The sequence below is a fragment of the Mobula birostris genome, chromosome 28, assembly GCF_030028105.1.
Source record: "Mobula birostris isolate sMobBir1 chromosome 28, sMobBir1.hap1, whole genome shotgun sequence".
In the NCBI taxonomy this organism is placed as follows: Eukaryota; Metazoa; Chordata; class Chondrichthyes; order Myliobatiformes; family Myliobatidae; genus Mobula; species Mobula birostris.
In genome coordinates, this window is record NC_092397.1 from 27,500,929 (window position 1) to 27,517,705 (window position 16,777).

At 47.0% G+C, this 16,777-nt stretch overlaps 2 protein-coding genes and 1 pseudogene across 2 annotated transcripts in view; 2 read left to right on the plus strand and 1 right to left on the minus strand.

Annotated features, from left to right (window-relative positions):
* Nucleotides 1-1,292: 1,292 nt before the first annotated feature.
* LOC140189100 (histone H2B 1/2-like) lies at nucleotides 1,293-1,667 on the plus strand. Its single transcript, XM_072245798.1, has one exon. It carries the CDS (start codon nucleotides 1,293-1,295, stop codon nucleotides 1,665-1,667), a length of 375 nt encoding a protein of 124 aa, XP_072101899.1.
* Nucleotides 1,668-2,582: 915 nt separating this feature from the next.
* LOC140188910 (uncharacterized) overlaps nucleotides 2,583-16,777 on the plus strand; it is an 838,801-nt gene continuing 824,606 nt past the window's right edge. Inside the window, exon 1 of the mRNA XM_072245564.1 lies at nucleotides 2,583-2,962. Coding sequence (XP_072101665.1) covers nucleotides 2,583-2,962 — 380 coding nt within the window. The remainder of the gene's footprint in view (nucleotides 2,963-16,777) is intronic.
* Nucleotides 15,354-15,885, minus strand: LOC140189296 (histone H3-like; annotated as a pseudogene).

Sequence of the window (16,777 nt, forward strand, 5' to 3'; positions counted from 1 at the left end):
GTGAAAGAGAGAGAAGGCCATGGAAGAAAAGGGGGGAGGAGCACAAGAGAGAGGTGATGGGTGGGCAAGATGAGAGAAGAAAAGGGGATGAGAATTGGTGAGGGGGGGGCGGAAGCATTACCAGAAGTTTGAAAATTTAATGTTCATGCTATCAGTTCGAAAGTTACCCAGACAGAAAATATTGTTCTTCCAAGCTGAGTAGCCTCATCACATTGTATGATTTTATTTAAAAAGCAAACTTGATTTAATCAAAGAGTTCAATTGTAAGAATGAGTCTCTAAGAACGTTATAAATTTAGACTGCATGAGAGATTGGAAGACACATTGTGAAGTCCAACTCTCACACTGTACCAGAGACTGACAGGTACAGAATGAACCCCATACTCTCACACTGTACCAGAGACTGACAGGTACAGACTGAACCCCATGCTCTCACACTGTACCAGAGACTGACAGGTACAGACTGAACCCCACACACATTGTACCAGAGACTGACAGGGACAGAATGAACCCCACACTCTCACACTGTACCAGAGACCGACGGGTGCAGAATGAACGCCATACTCTTACACTGTACCAGAGACTGACGGGTACAGACATTCTGTTGTTTAACAAACCTGGACAACCCTCATCACCATCTCAGTACAGCACCACTTTGACCACTTTATACTACAATGGACTTTTGTTCAAATTCTGTTACCTGTTTGTAATTCTGTAGAGTATGCTTTTATTTTGTGAATGGTGTGTCTCTGAAACTGTGTGTCTATGAATCTGCTCCAAGCAAGTTGCAAATGACAATAAACGACTTTCAACCTCACACAGAAATGGGTCTCATGATGACAATTGGACCTGCGATCTCCTGCTGCCCTGTTTCATTACATAAACGTTTTATATTATTGAGTGTGTGTTTTTCTCATTCCTTCTGCTTTTCTAGCAGACACAATGAGCCAAATGCCGAATACTGCTCCTGTGCCTTATGGTCCATTTTGTATGTTAGATTTCCTTCCCGCGGAATGAACCGGCAGCGGCAACTCACCAGATCAGCGCCAGTTCCCAGTCCGCAGTTTCACCCAAGCGAACACGGGGCAGTTCAGAGAGAGAGAGTTCTGATTGGTTGTACGTGTGCCTTCAGAGAGCCAATCAAATGACTTTACTGTATGAATAGAATCTTCAAATAGCCATTGGGAATCCAAGGCATCCCATCCCTCATTAGCATACTGTTCCGGGCGCTGCCTATTTAATTCGTGCTCCGAGTCAGTTCTGCTTCTTCAGGGTCTGAAACCGACAGAAGAAATGCCTGAGCCTGCGAAATCCGTTCCGAAGAAGGGCACCAAGAAAGTTTTGTCCAAACCAGCAGGCAAGGCAGGGAAGAAGCGCAAGAGGCTGAGGAAGGAGAGTTACTCCATCTACATCTACAAAGTGATGAAGCAGGTTCACCCCGATACCGGCATCTCCTCCAAGGCCATGAGCATCATGAACTCGTTCGTCAACGATATCTTCGAGAGAATCGGGGGCGAGGCTTCCCGCCTGGCCCACTACAACAAGCGGTCAACCATCACCTCACGGGAGATCCAGACCGCCGTGCGCCTGCTGCTGCCCGGGGAGCTGGCCAAGCACGCCGTGTCCGAAGGGACAAAGGCGGTGACCAAGTACACCAGCTCCAAGTAAAGCTCTCCAGTGCGATGATCGAAAACAAAACGGCTCTTTTAAGAGCCACTCACAATTTCACTAAGAGGGTTATACTAAAATTTAGACACTAAATTGCACACATTTTATGTCTGGTGTCTTTTACAAGAGCTAAGGTAGAGTTCATCTCCGTATAATCCCGGTGTTTTACATTCCTCCCACTGCACTGACACGGACTTGTTACCTTCCCATCCTCATCAGTCCGCCCCTGCTGGTATCCATGTCGAGCGGAGGATTGTTGCCTTTGCTGTTTTAGCTGTGGGTTCAGGAGTTTGTTAGTTACAGTTGGGTAACTTCTCTGAATATTATTTCAATGCGAGGCCTGAACGAGTTCATGATTGTTTCATAGAACATTTTTAAATTGCAGTCTAGAGGCTGGTCACAGTTTGAGAAGAGCCGTTTGTCCATAACCTGATAACGTTTACACAATGACCGACCGCGGGCAGAAGCTGAGATTCAGTTTTACTCGGTTCCGTTACGGGTTGAAAGAAATTAGAGAATTGAGTTCCCAGACATTTCAATATCAACTACACTTGCATTAAATGTGCCCGGTTTCAGTAACGGGGAAGTACGAACACTCAGTCGTCAAACAGATCAGCAATTATTTAATTTCTGATTAAATTTGAACAAGAGATTTATTTTCTGGCCGGCTTTTTCGAAATTTCAGTGAACTTTGGGGAGGAGACGGTTACTTTCCGCGCTTCTACCTTTACGGACTGCTGATTGGTGATTAAGGCAGCTCTTCGATTGGGATATTTCTCTTCACCAATGAGAATAAGCACGGTTACACCAATCACAAACATCAGTTTGCATTCTCAAAGAAGGTATAAAAAGGGCGAGATGGGGCGGGGCGAACATTCTTTCATTCTCGGTGGAGCAGTTACTGTGATTGTGGAAATGTCTGGACGTGGAAAAGGCACCGCTGGCAAAGTTCGGTCCAAGGCCAAATCTCGCTCGTCTCGGGCTGGACTGCAGTTCCCGGTCGGCCGGGTTCACAGACTCCTAAGAAAGGGCAACTATGCTGAGCGGGTGGGTGCTGGAGCCCCAGTCTACCTGGCTGCTGTGCTCGAGTATCTGACAGCCGAAATCCTCGAATTGGCCGGCAACGCGGCCCGGGACAATAAGAAAACCCGCATCATCCCCAGACACCTGCAGCTGGCCGTCCGCAACGACGAGGAGCTGAACAAGCTGCTGGGAGGGGTGACTATCGCTCAGGGCGGTGTGTTACCCAATATCCAGGCCGTGCTGTTGCCCAAGAAAACCGGCGGTGCCAGTAAGTGAAGCGACGTAAACTGAACCTATTTACCCAAAGGCTCTTTTCAGAGCCACTCACAGTGTCTGTGGAAGAGCTGAGTAGCGGGTGATTTCCGTTCAGAGTAACTGGACACGACAGTTCAATGTCCGTCACGTTTCTTCCGCGAAGTAATCCGATATCTATCTGCACAGAAATCGGTCCGCTTCGGTCCTGACTCATTTCCCCTCTCTGCCGGCGCAATGCAGCTCTCCCCTTGCGGAGAGTCAGCGGGTTCACTCGGCCTAGGGTCGTGAAATTAATTTCCAGAGTGTGCCCCCGGACAGAGAATTTAATATCCGATCATTGTACGACTCCGCTCTTCATGACCTAAATCCGCGTTGTCTGGGTTTGACATTGCGGGTTGACCCGGGACCGTTCCGGTGTGCAGCAGGCGGGAACATCGCCTGTTCGTTGCCTCATGAGAATTCCCACCGCCTCACAGAACAATAATATTTACATTTATCTACAAAAGTGCATTTACCCTGTGGAACTGACAGTATTTACTGGAAATCTCGTCCACCCAGGTCTCTGAAATATAAATGAATATTTTGCGAGAGAGTTTGGTCAGATTTCCCGAGAGGCTCCCTCTGTCAGGCGGTGGGTTGCTCTGAGAACAGACTTTGGTTTGTGCCAGGGAGGGGGTGGCTGGATGGATCGAGGTCTCCAGCACCGAAGGACCCGTCACTTGTCGAGTCTGATTTCCCACAAAGAGGTTCAGTGTTGCCCTGTCTCTGGTAGGAACTTCGAAATACTGATTGAGAAGAATCTCCTGGGCACATTGAATAAATTCTGATCCACCAAACCCTTGGCATTACGGCTGTCCCAGTCAGCGTGAGAGAAGTTGAAATGTCCCTCTATTACAACCTTGTTGACTCCTGATATTTGATGGCCAATAATACAATCCCATCAATACGTCCTAGAACAGCACAGCACAGTACAGGCCTTTCAGCCCTCGATGTTGTGCCGACCCATAGATTCATTTTTTTAAAAAAAGTACTAAACACACACTACTCCGTAACCCTCTGTATTTCTTTCATCCATGTGCCTGTCCAAGAGGCTCTTAAATTACCCCTAATGTGTTAACCTCCACCACCGTCCCTGGCAAGTCATTCCAGGCACCCACAACCCTCTTTAAAAAAAAGAACTACCCCTCCCCTAATGTCTGCCCTAAACTTCCCTCCCTTGACTTTGTCCATATGCCCTCTGGTGTTTGCTATCCCTTCCTTACTTCAATATTATTGGGACAATCTCCAAGTACCACTGAGATGTTCTCCCTGATCAAGCACATCTTTCCCTCCTCTTCCCTGCACTCCATCATACCTGTAGCATTTGTACTGTGAAATGCGACAGGTATCTGTAGCATTTGTTGCCCCTCACACAACCATTTATTGTTTGCGATATAATACCCCAGCTTCGTGCATGAATCCATGCCTGGGGCCATCTGCTGTTCATAAACACAGGACAGTACAGGGGTGACACTTTGGCTCTTCTCTACATATTCCTGTGCCTGTCTGAGATTTCCTTAAATACTCCTGTGTTCTCTGCCTCTGCCACCACCCCTGGCAGTGCATTCAAAACCTCCACTACTCTGTTTTCTTCACTTCCCTCCTCTGACCTTAAATACATGCCAACTAGTAGAAGGCAATTCACGCCTGTGAAAAGTATTGCTAGCTATCTACATCAACAATGACCTGCAAAAATCTATAAATTTCTATCAACTCTCTCCTGAGCTGACGCCACTAGAGGAAAAAGCTCCAGCATGTACAGCCTCTCCTCACCGAACACCACCTCCAGACCAGACATCCTGGTAAACCACCTCTGCACCTGCTCCACAACCTCCACACGCTTCCAATAATGAGGTGACCAGAACTGAGCACTGTACTCTCAATGTGGCCTCACCAGCTCTTATAAACCTGTAACATCATGTCCTGGTGCTTGAACTCAATGCCTTGCCTGAGGAAGACAAACATGTCATGCACGACTTCACCTCCCTGTCAACCTGTGCTCGCAGTTTCAGTGAGACTGTATGCTTGGACCCCATCATCCTTCTCTTTGTCAATACTGTTAATGTTCCTACCATATCAGCAACTGTTCAATATCCTGCTGTATCGTTTGGAACGCTTCTGTGCAATGCACAGTGTTCACAAATCTGTGTGCCATCTGTAAACCTACATTACCACATTTTTATCCACATCATTTATATCACGAGTAACCGAGGTCCCAGTACAAACATCTCTGGATCACGACTCATCACAGACCTCCACCCAGAACCGGACCCATGCACCACTAACCACTCCCTTCCATGGGAAAGACAATAGGCCACATCACTGTGGACCCATCCTAAACTCCTTGTTGAGCCTACCATGTGGGACCTTGTTGGACACCTCACCCTGTTTGATTTCAGCTTCCTAAACCTTAAAAATGCTTTTTCCTCCTCCTTGACTAAATTAATTTCCTCTCTCATCATCCAAGGTTCCTGTACCTTGCTGACCTTGACCCTCCCTCTCACTGGAACAAACTGGCCCTGAAACACTGTGCAGCTGGTCTTTAAAAAAACTCCATGTCAGATGTGGATTTGCCTCAAAATCCATCCTTACAGCATTACTGTGCATGACATCAAACTCAGCTTCAATCTCTCCATTCAGTGACTGGTGTTCCGGTTCACATCCCCCTGTCAATCTCGTTTCAGCCCTCCCAGGGAGCAGCAATGAACCTCATGATACTGACCCCCCTCCAGTGAAGGTGCAAACCATCCCTCTTGTACAGGTCACCAGAAGAGGTTCCAATGATCCAGAGTCCTGAAACCTGCCCCTGCACCAGCTCCTCAGCCACACATTCATCTGCTCTAACTTTCTGTCCCTAACACCACGACCACACGGCACTGGGATTTACCCGGAGATTACAACCCTTCAGGTCCCGCTCTTTAACTTCTTCCCTAACTCTCTATATTCACTGTGTGGGACCCCTTCCCTCTTCTGCCTGTCTGTTAGAAACTGACATCAACCACCACCTCCAGCTCAATGAACACTGACCCCCCGGTTCTGTATCTGCTCTGAGACGTCCCTGACCCTGGCACCAGGGAGGCAACACACGATCCAGAATCTCTCACTGACCTCCAACAACTCATCTATCCATTTACCCAGAACGATCACCCTGGCTGACAGCCCTCACCCGGTAAGCTTCAGAGCCAGTCTCAGTGACAGGACATCCCCCAGCAGTAGCAAAAACAGGTTCAGTGTTGCCGAGGGGAATGGCCACAGGAGCTTGCTGTACTGAGGGCCTGCTCCCGTTACCTCTCCTCGCAGTCACTCAGCTACCTGCTGCCTGTACCTCAGGAGAGACCACCTCACTGAAACTCCAATCTGTAATACACTCAGTGCACTGTCTGGTCCTTTGTATATCACAAGGTGCCGCACATGAGGCTGCTTAACAAGTTAAGAACCCATGATATTACAGGAAAGATAATAGCTGATTTGCAGGAGTCAGAGTGGGAATAAAATGAGCCTTTTCTGGTTGCCTGCAGAGTTCTACAGCAATCAGTTTTTGGATCACTTCTTTTTATGCTATATGTCAGTAATTAGAATGATGGAATTGGTGGCTTTGCAGACAGTACAAAAATACATGGAGAGGCAGATAGTGCTGAGCAAGCAGAGAGGCTACAGAAGGGCTTAGATGGATTAGGAGAATGGATATTTAATGGCAGATTGGATACAGCGTCTAGAGGACTAGAATAGAAGAGCCAAGGATGTAATGTTGAGGCTTTATGAGGCTCTGGTAAGGACTCACTTGGAGTATTGTGAGCAATTCTAGGCCCTTATCTAAGAAAGGGTGTGAAGGTTCAGAGAACATTCACAAGAATGACTCTGGGATTGAAAAGGTTATCATATGAAGACCATTTGAATGTTCTGGGCCTGTACTCACCAGAATTCAGATGAATGAGAAGGAATCTCATTGAAACCTCTCAAATGTAGAAAGGCCGTGGTCGAGTGGATATGGAGATGACGTTTCCAATGGAGGGGGAGTCTAGGATCAGAGGCCATGGCCTCAGAATAGAGGGACTTTAAACAGAGATGAGGAGGAATTTCCTTAGCCAGAGTGGAATTTGTTGCCAGAGGCTAATGTCGAGGCTGTCATTGAGTATATTTGAGGCAGAGGCTGCTAGTTTCTTGATTATTCAGGGCATGATGGATTACAGGGACTAATCAGGAGATTGGGGCTGAAATGGAAATGGATGAAATGGCAGAGCAGACTCAATGGGCCAAAGTGACTAACTCTACTACATTTTATGGGCTCACAATGGAAGAGCTCCATCCCAGACAACAATTGGTAAATCTGCTCTACACTGTCCGGCAGGTTCATTCTGCTCCCGGGGATTGGCAGGGGGATGGGGACAAGAGCACCAGGTCACAGATTACAGTGCAATCATGTTCATCCTACAGTGTGTCCACCAGAACAGCACCCAGTATGCAGTGGTGTGGGAAACCAAATATTATCAAACGGGTGCCTGACATCTCTTTGTTAATCTTCTATCTCTTTATTTTCTGCCATTAACTCTCGCACCATCTCCTAGACTCACGGTGCTTTACCGATGAAGCTAAAATTCTCAGCAATCAGTTGCAGACATCCTACCTCTACCGGAAATTCTGGGAGTCTCCCGCATATTAATAGCAGCTCCCTGATGCCCACAAATTATATACAATATCCTGGAAATGAGAGGGACAGTGGGAGCGAGCATTCTGATTGGTCTCTCCTTGTGCTAAGTAGATCTATCAGTTTTCTCTGTGGCATTAACATGAGGAAATCTGCAGATGATGGAATTTCAAGCAACACACATAAAAGTTGCTGGTGAACATGCTACAGAACTCAGGCCTCTGTCCCTCCTTGTGCAGCTGGATCCTCGGCTTTCCAGCACCTGGTGTGGGAGATCGCTCAGCACTTCGAAACCCATCTGTGTTTCCAGAGCTCGGCCGTCATGGCCCTGCAGGAGGCGAGCGAGGCTTACCTGGTGGGGCTCTTCGAGGACACTAACCTGTGCGCCATCCACGCTGAGTAAGTTACCATCCAGCTGGCTCGGTGCTTCTGCGGGGAGCCCGCCTGAACCCAGCCCTAGCACTAAACACAACAAAAGGCTCTTTTAGGAGCCACTATCATGGCAGAGTAAAGGGCTATCATCTGCCACACCACTATTTTGGTTGCCAACCCACTGATGAATCATTTCAATCCTCCTGCGACACATTAACAAATCTGCCCATATTTGACCCGGCTGGTTCAAGTGCAGCCTGTCCCACTTCTACAGGTCACCTCTGCCCCAGCAGAGATCCCAGTGGCTGGAAACCTGAACCTGTTCTCCTGTACCAGCTCCTCATCCTCACATCCACCTGCCCTGTCCTTACCAGCACTTGGCATCAGGAGTAATCCAGTGATTACAGATCTCTTTGTCTCCACCCTCCCCTGCCGTACATCAGAATCACAGACCCGGCTGCTGCTGCTCTCCTGAAAGGCCATGTCTCCTGTTGATCAATTCTCCAAGTCAATCTGCTTCACCAGTCCCATGAAATGGATTCACTTTCCCCTTCAAACCTCCCATGTCAGGTCTGTATCTGCTCTGCTCTCTGGACCATCCAGGATGTGCCCCCTTTTTATTATTACCATTGGAGAAGAGGTACAGGAACCTGAACACACACGTAATGTTTTAGGAGCAGCTTCCTCCTCTCCACTAACTGATTTCCAACTGGACTATCAACACTACCTAACATCAGCGTCACAAAATTGATTTGGTGGAAGGAGACAGAGGGTGGTCGTGGCAGCTTGTTATTCAGGTTGGAGGCCTCTGACCAGTCACATTCACAGGGATCGGTGCTGGTACTGTCATTTGTCATGTATGTTAAAAATTTCCCTGTCATTGTTGATAATGTGATTAGTGAGTTTGCAGGTGACAACAACATTGGTGGTAGAGTGGACAGTGAAGATTATCTGAGAGTACAATGGGATCGAGATGAACTGGGGAAGTTGGCCAAAGAATGGCAGAAGAATGTTGACATGGACAAGGCTGAGGTGTTGCATTATGAGAAGTTCAACCAGGGAAGGACGTGCACAGTAAATTATTGTCCCTTGGAGAGTATTACAGAACAGAAAGACCATGGAATACAGAGACATCATTCACTGAAAGTGACAACACAGGTAGTCAGGATGGTGAAGATGGTGTTTGTCCTATTTGTCTTCATTGGTCAGGGAATTGAGTAGAGAATTTGGGATGTCATATGGCAACTGTAAAAGTCAAAGTGAGACCACACTGTATTGTGCACAGTTCTGCTCACCCAGTTGCAGGAAGGATGTCACAAAGCTGGACAGTGTGGAGGGAAGTTCAATGAGGATGTCACTGACACTGGAGGCCTTGAATTATCAGCAGAAGCTTGGAAAGGCTGGGACTCTCTTTCTCTCCCTAGATGATAAGAAGCTGTGACCGTTCAGAGGTTTATAAAATCATTGGGTGACCAGTCTATGTGTGAAGGTAGGGGAGTGTAAAACTACAGGATAATTTTTTAAGGTGAAGGGGAAATATTTAAAGTGTACCTGAGGGTCATGGTTTTGCCACACAGATGCTGGTGTACATATTGAACATGGAAGTTGTCAACAAGGACACAGTTATCATGCTTCAAAGACATTTCACTTCTCTCAGACTCAGGTGTGGGAGGTGTTGCATCTTTGATTAAGGAGACCAACACTGCAGTAATAAGTGAGGGTTTTGATAAGGTCTTGTAAGTAGAGGTTTTAAATAAAATGATGTATGATAATTTTGATGGGATTATACTGCCAGTCTCCCGATAGGGTGAGATATTATGGACCAGACGTGTTGGTAAGTCACACAGAGGGGTAATGGGAACAGGCTTACAGCAGTTGGGCATTTTGACTTCCCCAGTATTAAGCAGATTAACTTTGTATGAAAAACTTGAGTTTCCAGGAGTAATTTGACAGATGCAGGGTCAGTTCATCCCTCAGCAGAAACAGTATTTGAAAGGGAGGATGAGGCAAATATCACTAACAACAGAAGACAAAGGCAGCATAAAAGAACATGAGAGGGCATACAATAACACAAAAATTAATGGATTAGGAAACTTAAGAAAACAACAGAAGACAACTACAATAGCAACCTGGAGAGAACAGATGAATTGCGAAAGTAAGCTGGGAAATGATATAAAAGAAGATACTAAAAGTTTTATTTTTCAGACATGAAAAGAGTAAAAGAGGCAAGAATGGATCAGGTATCATGTTTCCCATTCTCATCTTCGGGCTCACACCCCTCCCTGATCCTCTTTTTACACTGTTTAGTTTAATGTATAGTTCTTATTTTAACTGTTTTTTTTAATAAATTGCAGTGTACTGCTGTAGCAAGACAACAAAGTTCATGACATATATTCGTATTAATAAACTTGATTTTGATTCTGATAATAACCACATTCACTGATCACGGCCAGTGTACAAAAGGCATGTGAATATGTTGGGATAACTTCACTCAACTTTACTCATCCCAACATTGAACTGTTCCCACTATCTATGGAATTGCTTTCACTGACTTTTCATCTCATGTTCTCGATGTTTATTCCTTATTAAGTTATTATTGTTATTTCTGATTTTTTTCCTTTGGTATTTGCACAGTTTGTTGTCATTTGCACATTGGTTGATTGTCCATCTCGTTGGGTGCAGTCTTTCATTGATTCTGTTAGTTTCTTGGATTGACTGACTATGCCCACAGGAAAACAAATGTCAGGTTTGTACATGGTGACATATATGTTCAGTATTTTGATAAAACATTTACTTTGGAATTTGAACTTCGAACTTCAAGGTGCCATACCTGCATTTCTAAGAGTCAAGTTTGCAGAGACAACAAAGAGCTCAGAAAATTGCTCATTTCTTCAAATGGTTTATAAGTACATGTCTTTAAATGGAAATTACAGGCTGCAGTTTGCAGTGATAGTAGTTCAGAAGAAGTGTATCTACATGTTTTGTGAGCTGCCCTCACGATGTCACCGTGTATCGCCAGCACCACCTTGCCTGATGAACAATACAGGCATCCAAGAGTCTCCCAGATAGGTACGTGGATGTGTAGAGAATGGAGGGCCATACAATGCATTAGGTGGGGGATAAATCCTCCGGACCTGAGCAATTACTTCACGGGAGGTAGAAACCACTGATGAAAGTCCTGGAGAATGGAAAGAGGCGAATGTTTTTCCATTATTTGCAAGGACAAGCCGGGAACTACATGCAGGTCAGTCTGACATCAGTAGTGGGGAAGCTACTGGGGAGGATTCTGAGTCACGATGTACCAGCATTTGAATAGCGAATTAGGTGTCATAAGGGCTTTGTGCACAGGGAGTTGTGGTTGGAGAATCTCTGAGTTTTTGAAGATGCAGGAGGGTAAAAAGGTAGATGTGATATTATATGGACCTTGGAGAAAGTGTCACATGGCAGCCTGGTCTGGAAGGTTAGGCCCCACTGTATCCAGAGTGAGCGAGTCAGCTGGATTCAAAGTTGTCTTGGTGGTAGGAAGCAGAGGGTTGTGCTTGAAGGTTGTTTCACAGAATGGAGGCTGGTGATTAGCGGTGAGCCGCAGGGGCCAGAGTTTGGAGCCTCGGCATTTGTTATTTGTATATTTGATTTACATATGATCAGCAAATGTTCTTGATAGCGAAGAAGATTGTCGCAGATTACAGGGGGACCGTGATCATTTCGGGAAGAGGGCCACAGCGTGGCAAATGTACTTCAATACAGTTAAGTGTGAGGCGGTGCATATTGGAAAGTCAAACCAGTGTAGAACTTATAACCATATAACAATTACAGCACAGAAACAGGCCATCTCGGTCCTTCTAGTCTGTGCCAAACTCTTACTCTCACCCTGTCCCACCAACCTGCACTCAGCCCATAACCCTCCATTCCTTTCCTGTCCATATAGCTATTGAATTTAACATTAAATGACAACATCGAACCTGCCTCAACCACTTTTGCTGGAAGCTCACTCCACAGAGCTACCACTCTCTGAGTAAACAAGTTCCCCGTCATGTTACCCCTAAACTTTTGCCCTTTAACTCTCAACTCATGTCCTCTTGTTTGAATCTCTCCCACTGTCAATGGAAAAGGCCTATCCACATCAACTCTATCTATCCCCCTCATAATTTTAAATACCTCTATCAAGTCCCCCCTCAACCTTCTACGCTCCAAAGAATAAAGACCCAACTTGTTCAACCTTTCTCTGTAACTTAGGAGATGAAACCCAGGTAACATTCTAGTAAATCTTCTCTGTACTCTCTCAATTTTTTTGACATCTTTCCTATAATTCGGTGACCAGAACTGTACACAATACTCTAAATTTGGCCTTACCAATGCCTTGTACAATTACAACATTATATACCAACTCCTATACTCAATGCTCTGATTTATAAAGGCCAGCATACCAAAAGCTTTCTTCACCACCCTATCAACATGAGATTCCACCTTCAGGGAACTATGCACCATTATTTCTCGATCCCTCTGTTCTACTGCATTCTTCAATGCTCTACTATTTACCATGTATGTCATATTTTGATTAGTCCAAACAAAATATAGCACCTCACATTTATGAACATTAAACTCCATCTGCGTTCTTTCAGCCCACTCTTCTAACTGGCCTAAATCAACTTACACTGTGAACGATCGGTCATTAAGGAGTGGAATGGACTGGAGAGATTTAGGGGTAAAGTGCACACACGGGTCATGGAAAGAGATATCACTGGTAGACAGGGTGATGCAGAACGTAACATGCTGGTCTTCATTAGTCAGGGGATTGAGTATATCAGTTCGGACATTATGATAGAGTTGTGTAAGTGACCGGAGGCCACACTTGCTGATTTGTGTACAGCTCTCGTCACCGTTATAGGAAACGGGGTTAAACTGGGGAGAGTGCAGAAAAGATTTCCAATGATGTTTCCCGAACCTGAGGTTCTCAGTTACACAGAGAATTTGGCCAGACAATGTCCTTTGTCCTCTATTCCTTGGGATCAGAGTCAGATTTATCAGTGTTATATGACATGGAAACTGTCGTTTAATTTTGCTGGCCAAAATGCTGGAGGAACCCAGCAAGTCAGGCCACATTTAGCACCAGAGTCCTGACGAAGGGTCCCGGCCCGAAACGTCGACTGTACCTCTTCCTATAGATGCTGCCTGGCCTGCTGCGTTCACCAGCATTTTCTGTGTGTGTTGCTGGGAGCATTATGTCAGAGAGAGTGTGTAAAAGGGGCGGGCGGTTTAGACTACTGTTGCTGTGTTTGTGAGTCCGAACATATCGTAGGATTTCCCAGCGCCTGATAAACAAAATGAAAAAAAATTCTCTGTTACGGAATCGCCTCACTCTCCCACTCAGTCCCGAAGCTGGAATAAACCGCAAAGTTTTCGTTACTTTTAGTATTACAGTCCAAAAGCAGAGAACAGGTCACTGATCGGGAGAGAGATCGCGGGCAGCGCAATAATGAAACGGGTTAAAATAGAAAGAGCTGCCTTTAATCTTGAATAAACTTTATTTCCAGCGAACTTTGCGGCCTCAGTGACGGACAGGGGCCAGTCCGAGTCTCCGGAATGTCCGATTTTAATTGGAATCGGAGAGTTTTTGAGGAGAGAGAAACACAGAAAAATGAAGTCTCCGGGATCTGACAGGAGGATGTCTCCGCCCCGTCCGCTCGCTGCCTTTAAATTGCTCTGTGCCGCCGCCTTTCGCTTCATTTCTCATTCAGTCTGATTGTGAGAAGGATTTTCCAGAGTTGCCGACATGACCGAGACAGCACCCGCCGAAACGGCTCCTCCAGCCGCAAAGAAGAGTCCCAAGAAGAAGGCGGCTGCCCGGTGTAAACCAGCCGGTCCCAAGCTGGGCGAACAAATCGATAAGATTGTGGCGGATTGTCGCGATAGGAAGGGGATGTCCGCTGTGGCCATCATGAAGGCTTTGACCAGCAGTGGTGTCGATGTGGGGAAACGTCGCGCCCAGATCAGGATGTGCATCAGGAAGAGAGTGGAAAGCGGCTCCTTGGTTCAGACCAAGGGCGCGGGTCTTTCGGGATCCTTTAAATCCAGTCAAGGAAAAAGTGCCGTGAAAACAGTGAAGAAAGCGAACAAGCCATCGGTAAAGAAATCTTCCAGCAGGAAGTCTGGCGCCAAGAAACCAGCGGCTAAGCAAGCGGCAGCGAAGAAACCAGCAGCCAAGAAAGCGGCAGCGAAGAAACCAGCGGCCAAGAAAGCGGCAGCGAAGAAACCTGCGGCCAAGAAAGCGGCAGCGAAGAAACCAGCGGCTAAGAAAGTCTCAGTGAAGAAATCAGCGGCCAAGAAAGCGGCGCCGAAGCCCAAGAAGACAGCAGTCAAAAAGTAAATGGAGAATACACCATTTGTGTGTGTTTGAACCCAACGGCTCTTCTCAGAGCCACCCACATCTCAGAAAAGAGCTGATCATAAATATTGTGATTCCCGCTGCGGGTCCGACTTAGTTTTCCGGGGGAACTTCTCCCATAAAACCCGATATTCCCGGTACTTCGCTGACATTCGGTGCCGCCGTGACGTCCCAGATTTGAAGTGAAACACTGAGTTTCACTCAGGGTGTGTGTGTGTGAGAGAGAGAGATTGAGATTGAGAGACATGTGATGTAGGTGTAAACCCAGTCCCTTCTCCCATGCCGGGAGAGAGTGACTGAGACACTGACTCCAGCGGAGATTACGCGCCTCACACCCCAAAGCCCGATTCTGCTGAGTTGATTGGGAACTGCTGAAACCCATGTGAGAGGGGAGGGGGCGTCTTGAGAGGGCTCTGTCTCTGGGGATGGACTGCAGGGGGAAGATATATGATAAACTATCCCGTGACATTGCCGACTGACCTTCATTCAGTTACCAGCCACAAAACTACATAAGATTATTCACACAAAACACCAACATCAAATATGTACAAGAGAGGGAAAGCAAATTAAAAAAAAAAACAATAACCACTATTGCCTGGGATCACCGCTCTCGGAAATCCCCCTCTGTTCCCAGCGCGACCACATGCTCCCACTGCAAGGACAGCCGGACATGTCCAAAGCAAACAAAACGGTAACAGCCGCAGCAGCTGTACATGCCAGGTTTGTGGGAGAAATGAAGGGCCAGGTGAGACCCTGACGGGGAGGGAGCGCGTTCATCTCCTTTCCCTCGCTGAATCAACCTGACGGCACAGAACAGCTGATGATCGCGGTCAGTTAGTGCAAAACCAAATAACCCCATCAGGAGGGCAGATCGCCACTACAATAATCAGCAAGCGACAGCCCTTTCCTTTGCTGTGGTAGTGGCTCTTAAAAGAGCCTTTTCTTGTGCTGGGTGTGGAGGCTGGGTTTAGGCGCGCTCCCCGCGAATGCGGCGGGCCAACTGGATGTCCTTGGGCATGATGGTGACTCGCTTGGCGTGGATGGCGCACAGGTTAGTGTCCTCAAACAGCCCGACCAGGTAAGCCTCGCTAGCCTCCTGCAGGGCCATGACGGCCGAGCTCTGGAAGCGCAGATCGGTTTTGAAGTCCTGAGCGATCTCCCGCACCAGGCGCTGGAAGGGAAGTTTGCGGATGAGCAGCTCGGTGGATTTCTGGTAGCGCCGGATCTCCCGCAGAGCCACGGTGCCAGGCCGGTAGCGATGAGGCTTCTTCACTCCGCCGGTGGCTGGAGCGCTCTTCCGCGCCGCTTTGGTTGCTAACTGTTTACGAGGAGCTTTCCCTCCGGTCGATTTACGCGCTGTCTGCTTGGTGCGGGCCATTCTCCTTCAGAACCGACAACACAGGCTGATATACAGGAACAATATAGACGGAACGGGTTCAGGGACGTGACTATATAATGTTTGAGAAGGACTGTCCCATCGCCTCTGATTGGCTCGTCATCAGGTGTCTATTAAAGGATCTAGTTTCTGCGATTGGTTGACTCATTTCATGCAGGCTGAAGGCGAATAACAATTAAGGGCCAAATGAGAAACTCTTAACTGGCGGTCGGAGGTCATCCAATCAGAATGCAATGTGATTAGCGCGGGATACAGTTCAAATCGCCCGCCAATTTCAGAGCAGCCAGCAACTGCCTGATTATTTTTATTTGCAATTAATTCTATCACGGATTATACAATTTCACTTTTATTTAATATCTAAATCCCTCAGTTAAGATTTAAATGCATAATTACGGAATCGTTTCTCTAAACGAGTGAACTTATTTCTGTCCGAGACGGATAAAAGGATTAAGATCGACCTTAATGAATTCAGAGATTTTATTGTAATCACGGACTGGAAAGGCAGGTTCGCAGGTTGATTTCAAGCGGAACCGATTAATCTGTTGCAAATGTAACTCAGGTGAATGTATCGATAAAAAATAATCAAAATTTTGTGTGTGGATACGGCTCCGTCCGTGAGGCGGTGGGTGGTGTTTGTTTCGTGCTCGGGAGGAAGTGGGAGTTTTTCAGCCGCCGAAGCCATAGAGAGTGCGGCCCTGGCGTTTCAGAGCGTACACCACATCCATGGCAGTGACCGTCTTGCGTTTGGCGTGTTCAGTGTAGGTGACCGCATCCCGGATCACATTCTCCAGGAAAACCTTCAGCACCCCGCGGGTCTCCTCGTAGATCAGACCCGAGATCCGCTTGACGCCGCCACGGCGAGCCAGACGGCGGATGGCCGGTTTGGTGATGCCCTGGATGTTATCACGGAGCACTTTACGGTGCCGCTTGGCTCCGCCTTTGCCCAGTCCTTTGCCTCCTTTCCCTCTGCCAGACATGATGCTGCTTCACTCAGG

Bases quoted from the DNA above. Each gene is read 5' to 3' on its own strand.
- LOC140189100 (XM_072245798.1), top strand. From the start codon at position 1,293: ATGCCTGAGCCTGCGAAATCCGTTCCGAAGAAGGGCACCAAGAAAGTT.